Here is a 15,859-nt window from a genome sequence, read left to right on the forward strand (position 1 = left end):
ATGTGTGGTGTGACTCTAACACAACAAGAAAAGGGGACATAGTCTTAGACAGATTAGAAAAAAATGTCTTTATTGGACAACGTTTGTTAGAGAAGATTAAAGTGATTTAGGTATCAGCATGTAGAGAGGTAAAAGCTTCAGGAGAAAGTGGTAGTGGTAGCAGTAAGAAAACTTGAAGAGAATGCCTTATATATTGTATAAGTGAGGTTTAGTTAAAGAAAGAAAATGGTTGTTTATATTAGAGAAACAGCATAAAAGAGGAAAGCTAAAGCCTGATGATGATGATGATGATGATGATGATGATGATGATGATGATGATGATGATGATGATGATGATGATGATGATGATGATGATGATGATGATGATGATGATGATCATGATCATGATCATGATTATGATGGTAATGATGATTTGATGATCATGCTGATCATAATGATGTTTATATATGCATATATAAACAAAATATAAAATGAATTTTGAATAAAAAAAATATGCTTTAGGATGTATAAATGTTTATGCAGCCCCGGTCACAAACCCGGCTCCTGCTAAATATTATCAAACCCAGCCCTGGCTAAATATTATCAAACCCCGCCCCGGCTATATATTATCAAACCTTGCATTGGTCATTTACTAATATATATATATATATATATATATATATATATATATATATATATATATATATATATATATATATATATATATATATATATATATATATATATATATATATATATATATATATATATATATAAATTTATTATTGCTCTGTTCTTTTAGAACATTGAGCGCTCTGTTTGTAGAATACACTAACACAATATATATACTACTGTGATCAAAAAGTAAGGTGAATTTTTAATTTAAACTTCCCGCCTTATTCGAATCCTCCAATCTTTTTTATTTTTAAGTTGGTAGGAATGTCATTAACATTTGCGCCAAATTACATGTCAAACTCATAATTATTTTTTTTGTTTACGCTTGTTTCTGAAGTACCAAAAGTGCATTCGGCGATTTTCGCGATGTCTAATTTTGTTGAGCAAAGAAATGCTATTAAATTTTGTTTGCGGAATGATATTTCTGCTGCTGAAACGTATCGAATGTTGCAAAAGGCCTTCGGTGAAGAGACTATGTCTCAAAAAAATGTTTACAAGTGGTACAAAGACTTCAAAGAAGGCCAAGAACGTGTTGATGACTTGGAACGCTCCGGACGACCATCGACTTCGATTGATGATCGCCACATCAACAACAAAATCAAAGAATTGGTGCTTGCAAATCGTCGGTTAACCATTCCAGACCTTGTTGACATGGTTGGAATATCATTTGGGTCGGTGCAAGCGATTTTGAAGGATCATTTGGGCCTCAGAAGACTCAAATCACGTTTGGTGCCGAAATTTCTCAATTTCTTTGAAAAAGAGCGTCGCGTTAAAACGTGTGAAGCAATGCTTTCTGACTATCAAGACGTCTACAAACAAATTATAACTGGCGATGAGACTTGGCCTTCCAACTGGCCAAACTGTCAACAAGGAATATTATTTAAGCGTTATGCGACGTTTGCGTGAAGCTATTCGCAAAAAGAGACCGGAATTATGGGCCAATAACTCTTGGATTTTGCACCACGATAATGCGCCTTCGCACACAGCACTGGTTCTTCGTGAGTTTTTCGCCAAAAACTCTACCCATGTTGCTCCACAACCACCGTATTCGCCCGATTTAGCACCGTGTGACTTCTGGCTGTTCCCAAAGCTCAAAAGACCACTCCGGGGAAATCGTTTTGAGTCCATTGAAAAGATCCAACGTGAATCGGCACGCGCATTGAAGGCTATCCCTACCGAGGACTTTTCGGCATGATTCGAAGACTGGAAAAAACGTTGGCAAAAGTGCATTGGGGCCGGGGGGGATTATTTTGAGGGGGACGATACAGATTTGGAAGAATAAATAAAGATTTTTCATTTTATAAAAAAATTCACCTTACTTTTTGATCACAGTAGTATATATATTTATATATATATATATATATATATATATATATATATATATATATATATATATATATATATATATATATATATATATATATATATATGACTTATATCCAAATGGTTTTTTTGGAAAAATCAAAACAATTGTTGCCCTAACGCAAACTCTTAGTCGATGAAATGGTACTCCCCTTGATTACTCATTGAGTTTCATATATCATTGATAAATTTCTTTTTTTTTTTCTTTTTCGGAGAGGATATCTATTTCCAATAAGCTTGCACAATCTTCAATTTTTAAGTTTTAAAATTGACATTTTATCAGAAGAATTCTCTCTCCTACAAATGTTTGAAGAAAATTTTTCAGAATTTTTTTTTAAATATGCTTTGATGGAATGTCTAGTTTCATTTAAACACTGATTATATACATGTTGTTTGATATAATTATTGACCTCAGAAGCAAAGGATTCTATATCTGTAGCTAGGTTAATATCGTTGTTTAAAAATCCTCCTTTAACCATATCAAACAAACATTCCGAATCACTATAAAAGCTCGCCATTTTTTCTAAAGTTGTGTAGGTTCGCCGTGTCGTCGCGTAGTTTTCAAGTTTAAATTAAAAAACAATAAAAATAGTTCGTATTTCCAGACTATGCATTCTTAGGACTATGGCCTAACGTTTCCATATAGAAACACTGCAAAATAAAAATATTTAAATTATTTCATATTTTTATTATTAACTTATATTTATATTTTTATTATTATTTATTATTGTTATGCATTTTTATCTAATGTTTAATTTTAATTTAAATATTATTATTTTGCAATATTCTTTTATGGGGACGTGAGGGAGATATATGCTAATCTGGTAAAATTTACATCCCAATAAATAAGAGATTTTTAGACATGTATAATTATAATTTAAATAAAATTGATTTGTGAAAAATTAAAATAAAAATGAAAATTAAATATTACAAATATATATTGTTAAAAAAATATAAATGAGTTTAAAAAAGAAAAAGAAATATTTTTATTTTAGGTACACGATTCAGGTGGTATTCCTCTCATTTTAAATGCATGTAGTATAGACGAAAAAAATCCTTGTATCCTTTTTCTATATAATTTGTTTTCTTTACTAGCTTTAAACCCGTGGTTTTTAAATTATTTGTTAAAATTAATTATTAGACGTTATACACAGTTTGTTATTTGTGTATTCTAATTTTAATGAAACATCTTATGAAACCCATTTGACGGTTGAATGTACATGCCATTAGAAGTCCTTTTAAGGTTTAATATACATACCATTTTAAGGTGGAATATACATACCATTTTAAGGTGGAATATACATACCATTTGGAACCATTTGGAGTCCTAAACAAGCAGTTCTAAAATCATGAAAATTTTTTTTTTATATAAATTTTATATGAAAAAAAAATAATTTCAAAAATATTAGCAATTTGACGGAATCCTTCCAAACTTAATTGTAAATCTAAGGAAAGAAAAAAGAATTGGAAAAACCACCTTTATTTGATAGTATCAAGTACAGTTTAGTTAAACATCGCACATACATAATTAAATCAATTTATATAATGTATACACATATATACATATAGTGTATATATGTGTATACCGGTTTTTGCATCCATTTAAAACAAACATGACATCCATTTAAAACAACCATGAAATTCATTTAAAACATCGCGCCAATCAATTAAAACAATCGTGATTTTCAATTAAAACATTTAACTCATGCGCAATCTCAACATTCTAAATTATTCAAAAAAAAAATTTATTTTTTTATTCAATTTTTGAAAATTGTTAAAAAAAATTTATTCATTAAAAATAAAATGTTTATTTTCCAATTTTTCTGACCTAAGACACGCTTTTTTGAAGCGTGTCAGATGACATACCTCGACAGTAATTGGAAAATAAAGATTTTATTTTAAATAAAATTTTTTTTTTTAATAATTTTCAAAAATTGAATAAAAAAAATAAAAATAATATTAAAATAAAACCTTTTTTTTTGAATAATATAGAATGTTAAGATTGCGCATGCGTTAAATGTTTTAATTGAAAATCACGATTGTTTTAATTGATTGGCACGATGTTTTAAATGAATGTCATGGTTGTTTTAAATGGATGTAAAAACCGGTACACACATAATACCAAGGGCTGTCGACTTGCGTAAAAAAATGTTAATTTGTTTGCAGAGGATTATGGGATGCCCGAGTAGAATAACATTTAAAAAACAAATTAAAAACGAATATATATATATATATATATAAAGTTATATAAAGCAACAAATGCTATTAGTAATGAAATATTTCTAAATAACTTTATTGGTTTTTTAATCAAATTTTGGACTCGATTTGTTAAATTACATTTTTGACTTAAAATATGAACCCACTTAAATCTGGTTGCTATAAAAAAATATAAAACAACTCTGAAAAATCAGAAATATATATATATAAATAAATATATATATATATATATATTTATATATATATATATATATATATATATATATATATATATATATATATATATATATATATATATATATATATATATATATAATTGTTGTTATTATACAATTGAAATTATTTGTGTAGCAAACGTTCCATCTTTTTATAGTTTTTTTTATTGTGTGGAGAAAGATCTCGGTTATACAGTTTAATAAAATAAAATATTCGTGATATGACGAATATATGGACTATTTTTTTGTAGGTAAAAAGCATGTTCGAAGTGATATTTGAATAAAAACTCAAAAGAACATATTTCCATTATTTTGGAAGATAATCTAAAAGCCAGGTTTTCCATATCAAGCCACTTTTCAATATATTCTATGAAAACTACTTCCATATTAGAAATCAAAGAAACTAACGATGAATTTGGATAATAATTTTGGATGTTTGTTTGTTTATTGGTCTCCATACCATTCTTACTAGCTATTGTAAAATCAATCGATTCACTGCAAAGTACTACCTTACAATGTTGACACAGAGAGATTCTTTTTATTAACAAGTTAGAGAAATATGTATGTGATTGTTCAATAGATTGTTTTATAAGGATAGCAACAGGAAATCTGTTTAAAAGAACATTATTTTTTGTATTATTATCAAAAAATAGACAATCTTTTATAGTTAGTATTTTTTGTGAATTTTCAAATAAGGAGTTTAGATCCAATGCCACACTAAAATCTGTTTCTGCCAGACAGTTGCTATTAGACTTACTAGTTTCTACTGACAACAGCAAAAGGGCATTCTGGTAAGCTGCTCGAAATTGTCTTACAGTCGGTCTGTCATTCCACCCTCCTTTACTCCGTATAGTTCCATAAAAACTTTCTAAGCAATCTTGGTTGAAGCGAGATGTGCAAACAAAAGGAAATCCTTCCAAGAGAAGCTCCTGGCACAATTCTAGTATACTGTTAATTGTAACATTTAACCCCCAATGACTAGCTATCTTGGATTGGGATTGTACATCACAAAACTTCCATTTCTTAATCCAAGTTTGGAGTTCTTTTAACAATGTAATGTTATTTCCATTAGTTGTTATAGCACAACGAGCAGGTTTATCACCCTGAAGCTTTCTTGAATTTAACAGATCAAAAAGAATATCCATTTTTTCAACAAATTGGGCAGTCACTCTTACAGTTGACGGTAATATATTTGCAGTGACACACAAAGACAATGCGGTGGCAACCTGATGACTTAATACTTGTGTTGCTAGATTAACTCTCATTTTTAGAAATGCTCCAGGATCGAGATGTTTGTCAGTCAATTTTGGTGTAAGACGGATAGGATTGCATTTGTCTAGCTCATACAACATTCTAATGTGATTCCATGAAACTATATTACCATCAATATTAATGTTATGTCGCATAAGATTATTGCGAACACTTTTAATTAGATGAGGGGGATCAAAGATAATATGAATTCTATTTTTTAAAGACGGGTGTTGAATATAAGATTTTATTTTTGAAAAACCAAGAATTTTAAGTGCTGCAATATTAGTTGATCCTTGATCACACACAATACACCGAACTAACAATCCACAGTCCTGAACTTTTGATATAGCTTCTTGAATAAACTTAATAAGATTAACTGTTGAAACAGTTGAGTTACTGAAAAAATATGCAATTGGTTGTTTCCATTTAGTGGCAATACCTCTCATAATAAAAACTAGAGCTTGATTCAGTGGTTTCTTGTTCTTTATTCCAAAAACAACATCTACACTTTTATCATAATCTAAGTGTTGTTTAAGTGCCATCTCATCCTATACTAAACTGCAATTACGATCTTGTTGATTCATGTTATTAACACGAAGTTTTAGTAAAGTAAACAACTTTTGTGAGAATCCAGTTGGCATATCGCCATAAGCTCTTGTTAGAAACAATTTCAATGTGTTGCGACTTGGTAAAGAAAATATATTACTTAACATTTTATAAGTTTGTGGACTATGAAAAATAACTCGTAGTCCAAGTAATTTATCCGATATTGTCCAACGATTTCCTTTTTTATGGCGGTAACTCATTTTTATTTGACTTGTAAAAAATTTTTGTTGATCATCTGAAAGAAAGTTTTTAGATAAATCTAAAATATGATTAATTGAGTTATTGCAACTTTTATGCTTTTTTTTCTCTAATAGTTTTATTTTTTTTCGTAGCCTGCATATTGTAACACGAGATGTACGCAATGGATTTAAGACTTTTCTGTACTTTTTTATATTTACAGTTTCTATATTGGCTTGAGTGTTTTCAACTTTACTATCATTATTTTCATTTTGTATTTTTTTAACTTTTAAAGGCAAATGATTTCTTTTGGTAGGTGGTTTTCTTTTTTCTCCTACAGATGGTGGTGGATTGGGAACATTAAAAAATGTAGGGATTGCATTATAAAGCAGACGTTTTCCTCCATTGTTAGTAAAATAGTACATTGAACTTTCAAAATGGTTACTACACAAACGATATTCTTTGTTCAAAACTTCAACAGACTTTCTATCTAGATCTCCTTTTCTACAATTTATAACCCATTTCTTGCACCTTTAAAAGTAAGAATAACATATACTTTTTGTTGCAAACTAATTGAATTACAATTACATTACATAAATTAATCAGTAAAATAACTCGATAAAATGAAAACAAAAACTTATTCTAAAAGAAAACAAATACACATAACTTATGTGTATTTGTTTAAACTTATGTCATAAGTTTGAAAAGTTGCACAATAGCTTACTTTAATTTTGTGTTACAAAAATAATGTGTTAAATTAAAAAAATATATATATATATATTAAGTACTAAATTATATAAATTAAGTACTTAAATCATAATGCTTAGTAAAGTTAAGTATTTACCTTTCTTTGTCTCTTGGAAAACGAAAAAAGGACACATTTTTATCGGCTACTCCACTGGTATTTGTGCAGTTAACTGCTGCACAATATAAAGGCATTTCTTTATACTAAAAACTATAACTTATTGAAGAAAAAACGCAATATAATATACAGAAAACAATTTACAGTTTCATCCAAATTTGTTTTGAGAGTTAATTTTTATACTACCTACACATCCCATAATGCCTTGCGCATACGATTACACTTTAAACTATGTAAATATAGAAGAGTTGACAGCGCTTGATGTATACATGTATATCACGTATATAATGTTTATTGATACAGTTGCTGCTTTTTCTTGTTAATAAGCACATAAATTGAGGAATTTTCTTAGGCTATGTAAGTTGCATATCGTCTTTGTCGTCTAATCGGTTACGATTTTTATAGACACTAATGATGAGAAGCCTGACCCACAAAGGTATGCGGAATTAATACGGAAATTAATTTTTTAAAGATAATTTAAAGATTAAACATCTTTATATGATCTTTAAAGAGATCTTCATCGTTGATATCAGTTATAAATGGGCTAGCACTAAAGTCTCCTGATTATAGCTTTGAGGGCAAAAGTACCCTTCAGAATAGTTTTGTAGTGTTTCAAGATTTTCTGAGACTTTCATTCGTACTCCTTCATTTAAACTTCTCGTCGATTGCTTTTCACTGTTCAACAATAGTTTTTCCATCATAGTAGAATTCAATCTACTTGAACACTTTTTTTGAACAGACTCACAAAAAAGCCACATTTTTTTAAACTTGGTTAAGTCTTTTTTGCAATGAACTAGTTGGATTGGTTAAAAAATGCAGTTGACCATCGTGATGATCCGCATAATGAATATATGGAAAAAATAAACTTTGATAAAAGCTGTATGTTTCTGACTTAGCGTGGCCGTGGTGAAGCTCTACGTTGTCTTGAAATTGTTGCTTTCAATCACGACAATTCGAAAATTTAATTAACTGCAACATTTTCCTAATTGCAAGCTTTTTCTTTGAGACGGTCCAATACCAGAAAAAAAAATTTTAAATCGTTTTTTCAAAAGTTATATACTCTTGAAACCCAAACATTCTACATTCCAAATATATATAGATCATTATAACATCCTTATAGTCGTTTACCCATGGAGCTTTACTGCAAGATTTCCAAATAATTTTCTTTCAAAATTTCACTTTCGGCAAAGGAATAGTCAGTTGTACATCTCTATTCAGCCATGACTTATTTTTTAATAAAGAATAAAAGACGAAAATATTTACGTCTCTCTCAAAAGTTAATAAAATTAAAAGTTAATTCTAAAAAACATCTTGCATTGCAAATTGAATGCAATAGTAAAAAAAAAGTGCATACAATAGTCAAATAAAGATGCATGCATTAGTTTGCTAAACTAAGCAAATTCAAATACCTCAACTTCTTAGGTTTATACAGTGTACTTAATTTCTACTGCAAAATTTTTTTTGTCAAAGAGACGTCAAATTTTTCGTTTGTATCAAAATTATTTTGTTGTGCAAGATTTATATTGCATAAAAATTATATTTATATCTATAAATTTATATTAATACCAATTTAAAATTTTTTTCTTTTGAAACGCTATTATGTTTTGAAAAATCATACATTAACAAAATGTTGAGTATTTCTTGGTTTTTAAACAAATCTCAAAAAAAAAGAGTTCGAAAATTTCTCTAAAGTTGAAATTGGGTTGCGAATAAATGGATTTATGCAAAAAAGTTAAGATAAACATAAAAACATCTTTCAGAATTTAAACAAGAATTTTAAAATTGCTTGTCTCGGACTATAATGGCATATACAATTATCTCTCATAATCAACTGGCAAGTTTTTAATAACTTAAGATTTCATTTTAAAAGAAAACGATTACTTCAACATTAAATTATATGAAATTTTTATCTTTTAACTAACAGAATAATATGGCTAAAAACATACCACATAATGTAATAAAGTCAAGTTGTAACGTTTTTAAAAACAAAAATATTTTTTATAATCAAAGTTTTTAACGTTTTTAAAAACAAAATCTTAAATAAAATTAACTTTGAAGTAATAATAATAACAATAAAATAAAATATTGTTGTTATTTTTTGTTTTGTTTTGTTTTTGTTTTTCCGTTATTAAGGTACTCCAAGAAGACCTAACAGTCTTATCACTGTACTTTTGTAGAATTTTTTTATTTTTAAAAATTAAATTAAGTACACCCTAAAATTATCATTTTTTCAACGAACTTAAAAGCCTTAATTTTCGGAATTTATACTTATTTTAAGCAAAACAAAAATTTCTTAACAAACAAAGACATAATGCAGTGGTCTATATTTGCTACCCGTAATCTATGCGAGGGAAACGTTCGCAACCAACGTGTTATTAAAGAGTTAGAACAACAAGGTCTTGCGTCGAACGATATTCTTACTGATTCTCATGTGTGTGTAAAAATCATTGATGGTAAAGTAAAGCTAGGACCTATTGACTATACGTAAAAGTGTTTCAAATTTTCAATACATGCTTAATACGCTTATTGCGCACAGTATACATTTATATTATAAAATACATAAAACTTATAAAAAGACAACTATTCTAAAATTGCTGTGTTTTAAAAGATAAATTTAGTCAATAAATCATCGTTTAAAGCGACTTTCTGAAAGAATCACCGTAAAATCACATCGCTTAAAGCGACTTTCTGTTAGAATCACCGTAAAAACGTTTTTGATAGCTTTAGAATTGTTAATTTTTAAATATGTTGTTAGTATTCATACTAGAAGGTTTATTCCAAAAAAATTTTAAAACACATTTATTGGTTTAGGTATTGGATTTCAAAGTTTGACCAATATTTTTAGAAATAATTACCAAATGTGTCGAAAGCATTGTTAAACCTGAAAAAAAAAAGAGAACATACTTTCCAATCGGTATTTTACTTGATTATTGTTTTTTGGTTAGGTCAGACCTAAAAATAATAAAACAGGTAAAAATATTTCGGCCTGTTTAAATACTATGATTCAAAAGTACACAAAATTTTTTGTCATTTTTCATTTTTCTCTTAAGACGAGTATTTCATAAGTTTCTTTTACAATTATAAATCTTCAATTTTGAGGTACTTTACTTAGATAAAGATTTATAATTATAAAAAAAGTTATAGACTGCCGAAGGCTTTGGATAAATATGAAGATTGAAAACACAAGAAATCGATTTTAGCGTATTTTTAAAGCATGATATTTAGACAGCGTATGTTAACCATATATAATTTATCCTTTTTTAGGTCTCAACTAGCTAATATGAAATAATAAAATGAATTATGTTATGCAAAATAATATGGACTTTCTTCTAATTTCTGAACTTGCCGATAAACAAAACAAGTAAAATACCTATCGGAAAGTATGTTACTTTGTTTTTTCTTAAAAAACAGAGTAACATACTTCAATCTTAAAACTCTTTCGACACATTTAGTCAGTAGTTCTAAAAATTTTGTCAAACTTTGAAGTCCAATATCTCAGATATATATTGCTTTTATTTATATATATATATATATATATATATATATATATATATATATATATATATATATATATATATATATATATATATATATATATATATATATATATAAGCAATCTAAACTAAAAAAAAAAAGAACCTTACTCTTTTTTTTTTTAGTTTAGATGAGTTCTTGAGGTTCCTCTTTGGATTCTAAATTTTTGATGGGTCCTAATATTGTTTAAATTTTTTTTTTCTCAACTATATTAACTTGATACTTAAAAGAAGCAAAATAATATGCTGATTTTGAAAATAATATTTGTTTTTATTAAAAAATTAAAAAAGTAGAGTTGTTTTTTTCATTAAAACCCCCCGTCCTCAACAAAACGGGGGTTTTAAGGTATATTTTTGCAAGTATTTTTTTCACTAAAAAATTTTTTTAATAAAATTATTATTTATGAAACAAGCATTTTTTTCTGCTTTTTTTGAGTCCAAGGTTGATATGGTTTAGAAAAAAAAAAATTCAAAAATATTAGGACCTGTCAAGAATTTAAATTCCAAAGAGGACCGTCAAGATCTCATCAAAATCAAAAAATATTTTTTTACTTTTATCTTATAATTAATCGACATTGATTCGTGTCTCAGTAATATTGGTTTTTGAACTCTTTTTTTTTTGCTATGAAAATCGCTCCACCCTAATATATATATATATATATATATATATATATATATATATATATATATATATATATATATATATATATATATATATATATATATATATATATATATATATATCTGAGATATAAACAATTATTGTGCAATCGAACAATAGAATAAACAATATCTTTTGAATATGTACTTATAAAATTATTCTACAATATCACTTTCGGTGTAACCTATTTCTTTTTTCTCTCAACTTTTTAACTCCGAATCACGAACCTTTACGAACAAGGCCTCTGCGTGGAGTAACAAATCGAGCGCGGTACTACCAGGGATGTAGTAAGAATCGAACTCGACTTCTCGCCTATGAGGCGACTGCTCTACCACCACATAACTACCGCATTCTTAATCAAATATGAAAACAGTACTGCCTCTCAAATTTTGATTATTCCAAATAGTTAATGCACGGGTGCATTTTTGATTACTATTTTATATTTTTTCCTTCTACTAAGACAAATTTTAGGGTCGCAAAAATAAAAAAGGTCCTCCGATTCCCCAATTTGCTGAATAAAGGTACTAATAGGCCTCAATTTGCTGACTAATGGTACAAAAATTTATTGATTGAACTTTTGAGGTTGTCCATAAATTACGCTACGCCAACATCTAACATCTACGTTATAACGTTAGGTTGAGTGAATAAGAATTAGCTTTTACTCAGCGTTTTGGAGTAATAGCTCAGCTTTACGTGAATAAAACTTTGACTAAAGGGGCAACTACCCTTTACATTTATCAAAAATTATTTGAATATGTATATTCAAAAATTTTTTTAACTAACACAGACCAAAATTTTATGCAGACTTTTAATCTGCAAAAAAAAATAAAATGTTTGTTAATAAGTTTTTGCTTAACATTCGTTGTTTTAATCATAAGTTTAAAAAATGGTCATAGCAATGTGCATAGCAACAATGCATTTTTTTCTGCTTTTTTAGAGCTGTATGTAGACATAGCCAATTGATATATCTTCTAAAATACGATTATATATTTATACAACAACATAAGCAAAAATATGAAAAAGCTAATGTGGGTGCATTTGAAACAACATAAATATTATTGGTATGAATTATTTGAATTTATGAAAGACTTAAAATGAAACAAGGGCACTTTACTTTAACTGGTTACAGGTTTATAAACAAGAAGTTAATAAAGATATCATCATTTAGGACGAGTGAAAGTTTTAAGGTTAAACGTAGGTTTTTATGATTTCAACACTTGTCAAAGAGCGATAAGTCAAAAAAATATGCAGGGAATACTATGAACCCGGTAGCTTTTATAATATTTTTTCAAAAAGACATATTTTTCTTAGTTTAGTTTTAAAAATATCACTTTTTTATGAATTTATTTTTTGTTTTGCGTTTTCCAAAGTTTTCCATTTCAGGCACGCCGTAAAAAAATCTCAAAAACTATAAATGCTATCATGATGAAATTTTCAGGGATTTTATTTTATTTTAAACTTTTTTATTAATCAATTTGTTTTTACTTTTTTACAAAAAAAACTGAACTTATTAAAAAACCGGCTCCACTCATATCACAGTTTTACATATATAAAACTATATATATTATGTTGCAAATAAATTGCAAAACTGCTAGAGCAGTTTTGCAAAGTTACATATCACTCCTTTACTCATTCGTCCTTATTTTTTACAGCGTAAACCCAGTTTTTTTCGTATTTTTAGCTACTTTTATTGGTTACTATAGCAACGAGCTTCCATTTTACATATATTTTTTTATTTCTAGTGTCAGTATAATATTAACTGTTTGGATTAAGAAAAAGTTAGTTTATATGTGTTTTTTAAAATTTGAGGGTAGTTGCCCCTAATATCGTTCAAATTTTTATTCTCGTAAAGCTGAGCAACTATTATTAGTAAAAGCTTTTTTTTATTCACGTAATTCCGCTTTTGTAGATCTTTGACTTATCTTAAGGAGGGAATTTTTGCGGGAAAGTTGAAAATTGCTAAAGTAGTTCCAATTTTCAAATCAGGTGATCCTTATGAAAAATAATATTTTTACAATTTGGTTAAAACAGTTTGATTTTAAATCTGGTCTGATCGCGCAAATTTACATCTTCTTTATGGCTGAAGAGTTTAATAAAAAAAATATACTTTAGGTATCTTTATAGATCTAAGTAAAGCCTTTGCTTAAGTTGATCATATAATTCTTTTGCCAAAGCTATTTGTCTAAGAGAAAGCTATATTTCTTACAATGATGCAAAAATAGGTAATATGATTGTTACATGCGGTGTTCTCTAGGGATTAATTCTAGGATCACTTTAAATGTTACTAAAACGAAATACACATTATTCCATAGTGTTCATTTTTATTGATAATAAAAATAGAAATGTCATTAAAGTTTTTAGGCGTAACTCTTGATGAAAACATTACATGAATAGAACACGTAAATGTAATGGGGCTGTCCATTATTTACGTCAACAGAATAATGGAGATGGTTATCTGATAATTGTTAAGGAGGAGAGGGGGGAGGTCAAGATAAATTGACGTCAACAATGTTACTTTTTTAAATAAATTTAATTACTTAAAAAAAAAGGAAAATTAGACAACGTTTCCAGTTCTGTGTTACACACTCGCTTAACTTTCAGTATTTTAATAAAGCTTTTTAAAGATAAACATTATTTTTTTAAAAACTTATTTAGTTCTGTATATAACTAAATAAGCACAATCGAGATGTTTAAAAGCGACCGTGGCGCAGTGGATTGAGCGCTTGTTTTATAAGCAAGAGATCTAGGGTTCGAAGAACTCTGGGCATATTTCGTGCCACCGGTAAGGAAGAAGACGTGAACTTCCTAGTTAAATACTTTTCCGCGGTGCTCTGTGACGAGTCCGTAAGGTTTTCTTTGGGCACCTAAAACATCTAAGTAAGAAGTTTGATAAATTTAGGACAAAATACAATTTACTTTTATACATCTATCTAGAATTAAAGACTTTTATATACCTAATTAAAATATAGCAATAAAAGAGAAGTAGATTATAACAATATACAGTAACAACATTGTAAATAATATAGTAATATAAGTATCAGTAATAATAATAGACAATAATAACAAAAACTCCAGTTATTGGTAATAATAATCAAAATAATAATAATACTAACGATATAAATAACAATTCTATTAATAATAATAATAATATCAATAACAATAATAAAAATAATAATAATAATAATAGCAATAATAATAATAATAACGATAACAATAATATTAATAGTAATAATAATAACAATGGCAACAATAATAATAATAACAATAATAATAGCAATATTTATAATAGTGAGAGTTTGAAATAGAACAGTGATATAAAATTAATATTAATTTGAGAAAAAGTTAAGAAAGAGCAAGTATTAGTAGTAATAAATCAGCATCGAAATGAAGAAAGTGGTAGAAAAGAATTTTAGAAAATTAGTAGTTATAAACCAGCATTGAAGCGAATAAAGTTAAGATGGATAGTAGATAGTTAGCAGTAGAGTAGTATAGAAATTAGGAAGAATACTTTTTTAATAAAAAGTTAAATAGACTTTTTGAATTTATAAAAAGGTAGGGAGAGATTTTAACTGTGAGGGAAGGCTATTCCATGGGGATATGCTCTAATATTTAATCGATTGATGTCCATAACAAACAGCTCTATGTTTAGGGATAGATAATTTGAAGCCTTTAGCTGATCAAAGTTGGTAACGAGTATTATTTTTATAAGTTATTGTTTGTATAAGTTTTATAACTTATAAAAATTTTTTTATAAGTTTTTTATAAATATATAGAGTTGAGAGAGGGTTATAACCACAAGTAGCCTCCTCATCTGTAGTGGCCTTCTCGGCCTTGGGGAGGTGAATTATAAAAAAAAAAAAAGTAAAAAAATCAGTAAATGGAAGAGATAAGGTTTTATGCTGCTGTTTCCAAACAAACAGTTGGAGTGTTGGAGTGTTGAATAAGGTCTTTTGATTTAAGTATCTTTGATATGTAGTAGAGGATATTAGGGTCAGAGTTAAAATGCTGAAAATAGATTATTTTTAGAGCTTTATTTTGGAGGTGAGATAATCTTTTAAATGTTAGAGATTGGGTTTGTCCGCATATTTGACAAGCATATCTAAAATGAGACTCAAAAACCACATGATATATGTTAAGGAGCGTTTCAAGATTAAGATAATTTCGAATTTTGGCCAACATACCGTTGGATCTGCTTAGTTTCAGTGCTAAGTCTTAAAGATGGGATGCAAAATTTAAATCTGAAATTCAGCTGCTTTTTAATTTTTGTTTGACTTGATTTTAAGATAATAATTTCAGTTTTTTTGGAATTAAGTGATAATTT

General features: G+C 27.7%; 1 protein-coding gene across 2 annotated transcripts in view; it reads left to right on the forward strand.

Annotated features, from left to right (window-relative positions):
• The window catches only part of LOC100206609 (ataxin-10), a 40,303-nt gene extending 30,368 nt beyond the window's left edge, over positions 1 to 9,935 (forward strand). For both annotated transcript variants that reach the window (XM_065814703.1, XM_065814704.1), the window contains 2 exons: positions 3,012 to 3,075; positions 9,651 to 9,935. In XM_065814703.1, the coding sequence (XP_065670775.1) occupies positions 3,012 to 3,075; positions 9,651 to 9,832 (246 nt within the window). In that variant the 3' untranslated portion in view covers positions 9,833 to 9,935. The remainder of the gene's footprint in view (positions 1 to 3,011; positions 3,076 to 9,650) is intronic.
• Positions 9,936 to 15,859: the final 5,924 nt, after the last annotated feature.

This window comes from Hydra vulgaris, chromosome 12 (assembly GCF_038396675.1).
Source record: "Hydra vulgaris chromosome 12, alternate assembly HydraT2T_AEP".
NCBI classification, from domain to species: Eukaryota; Metazoa; Cnidaria; class Hydrozoa; order Anthoathecata; family Hydridae; genus Hydra; species Hydra vulgaris.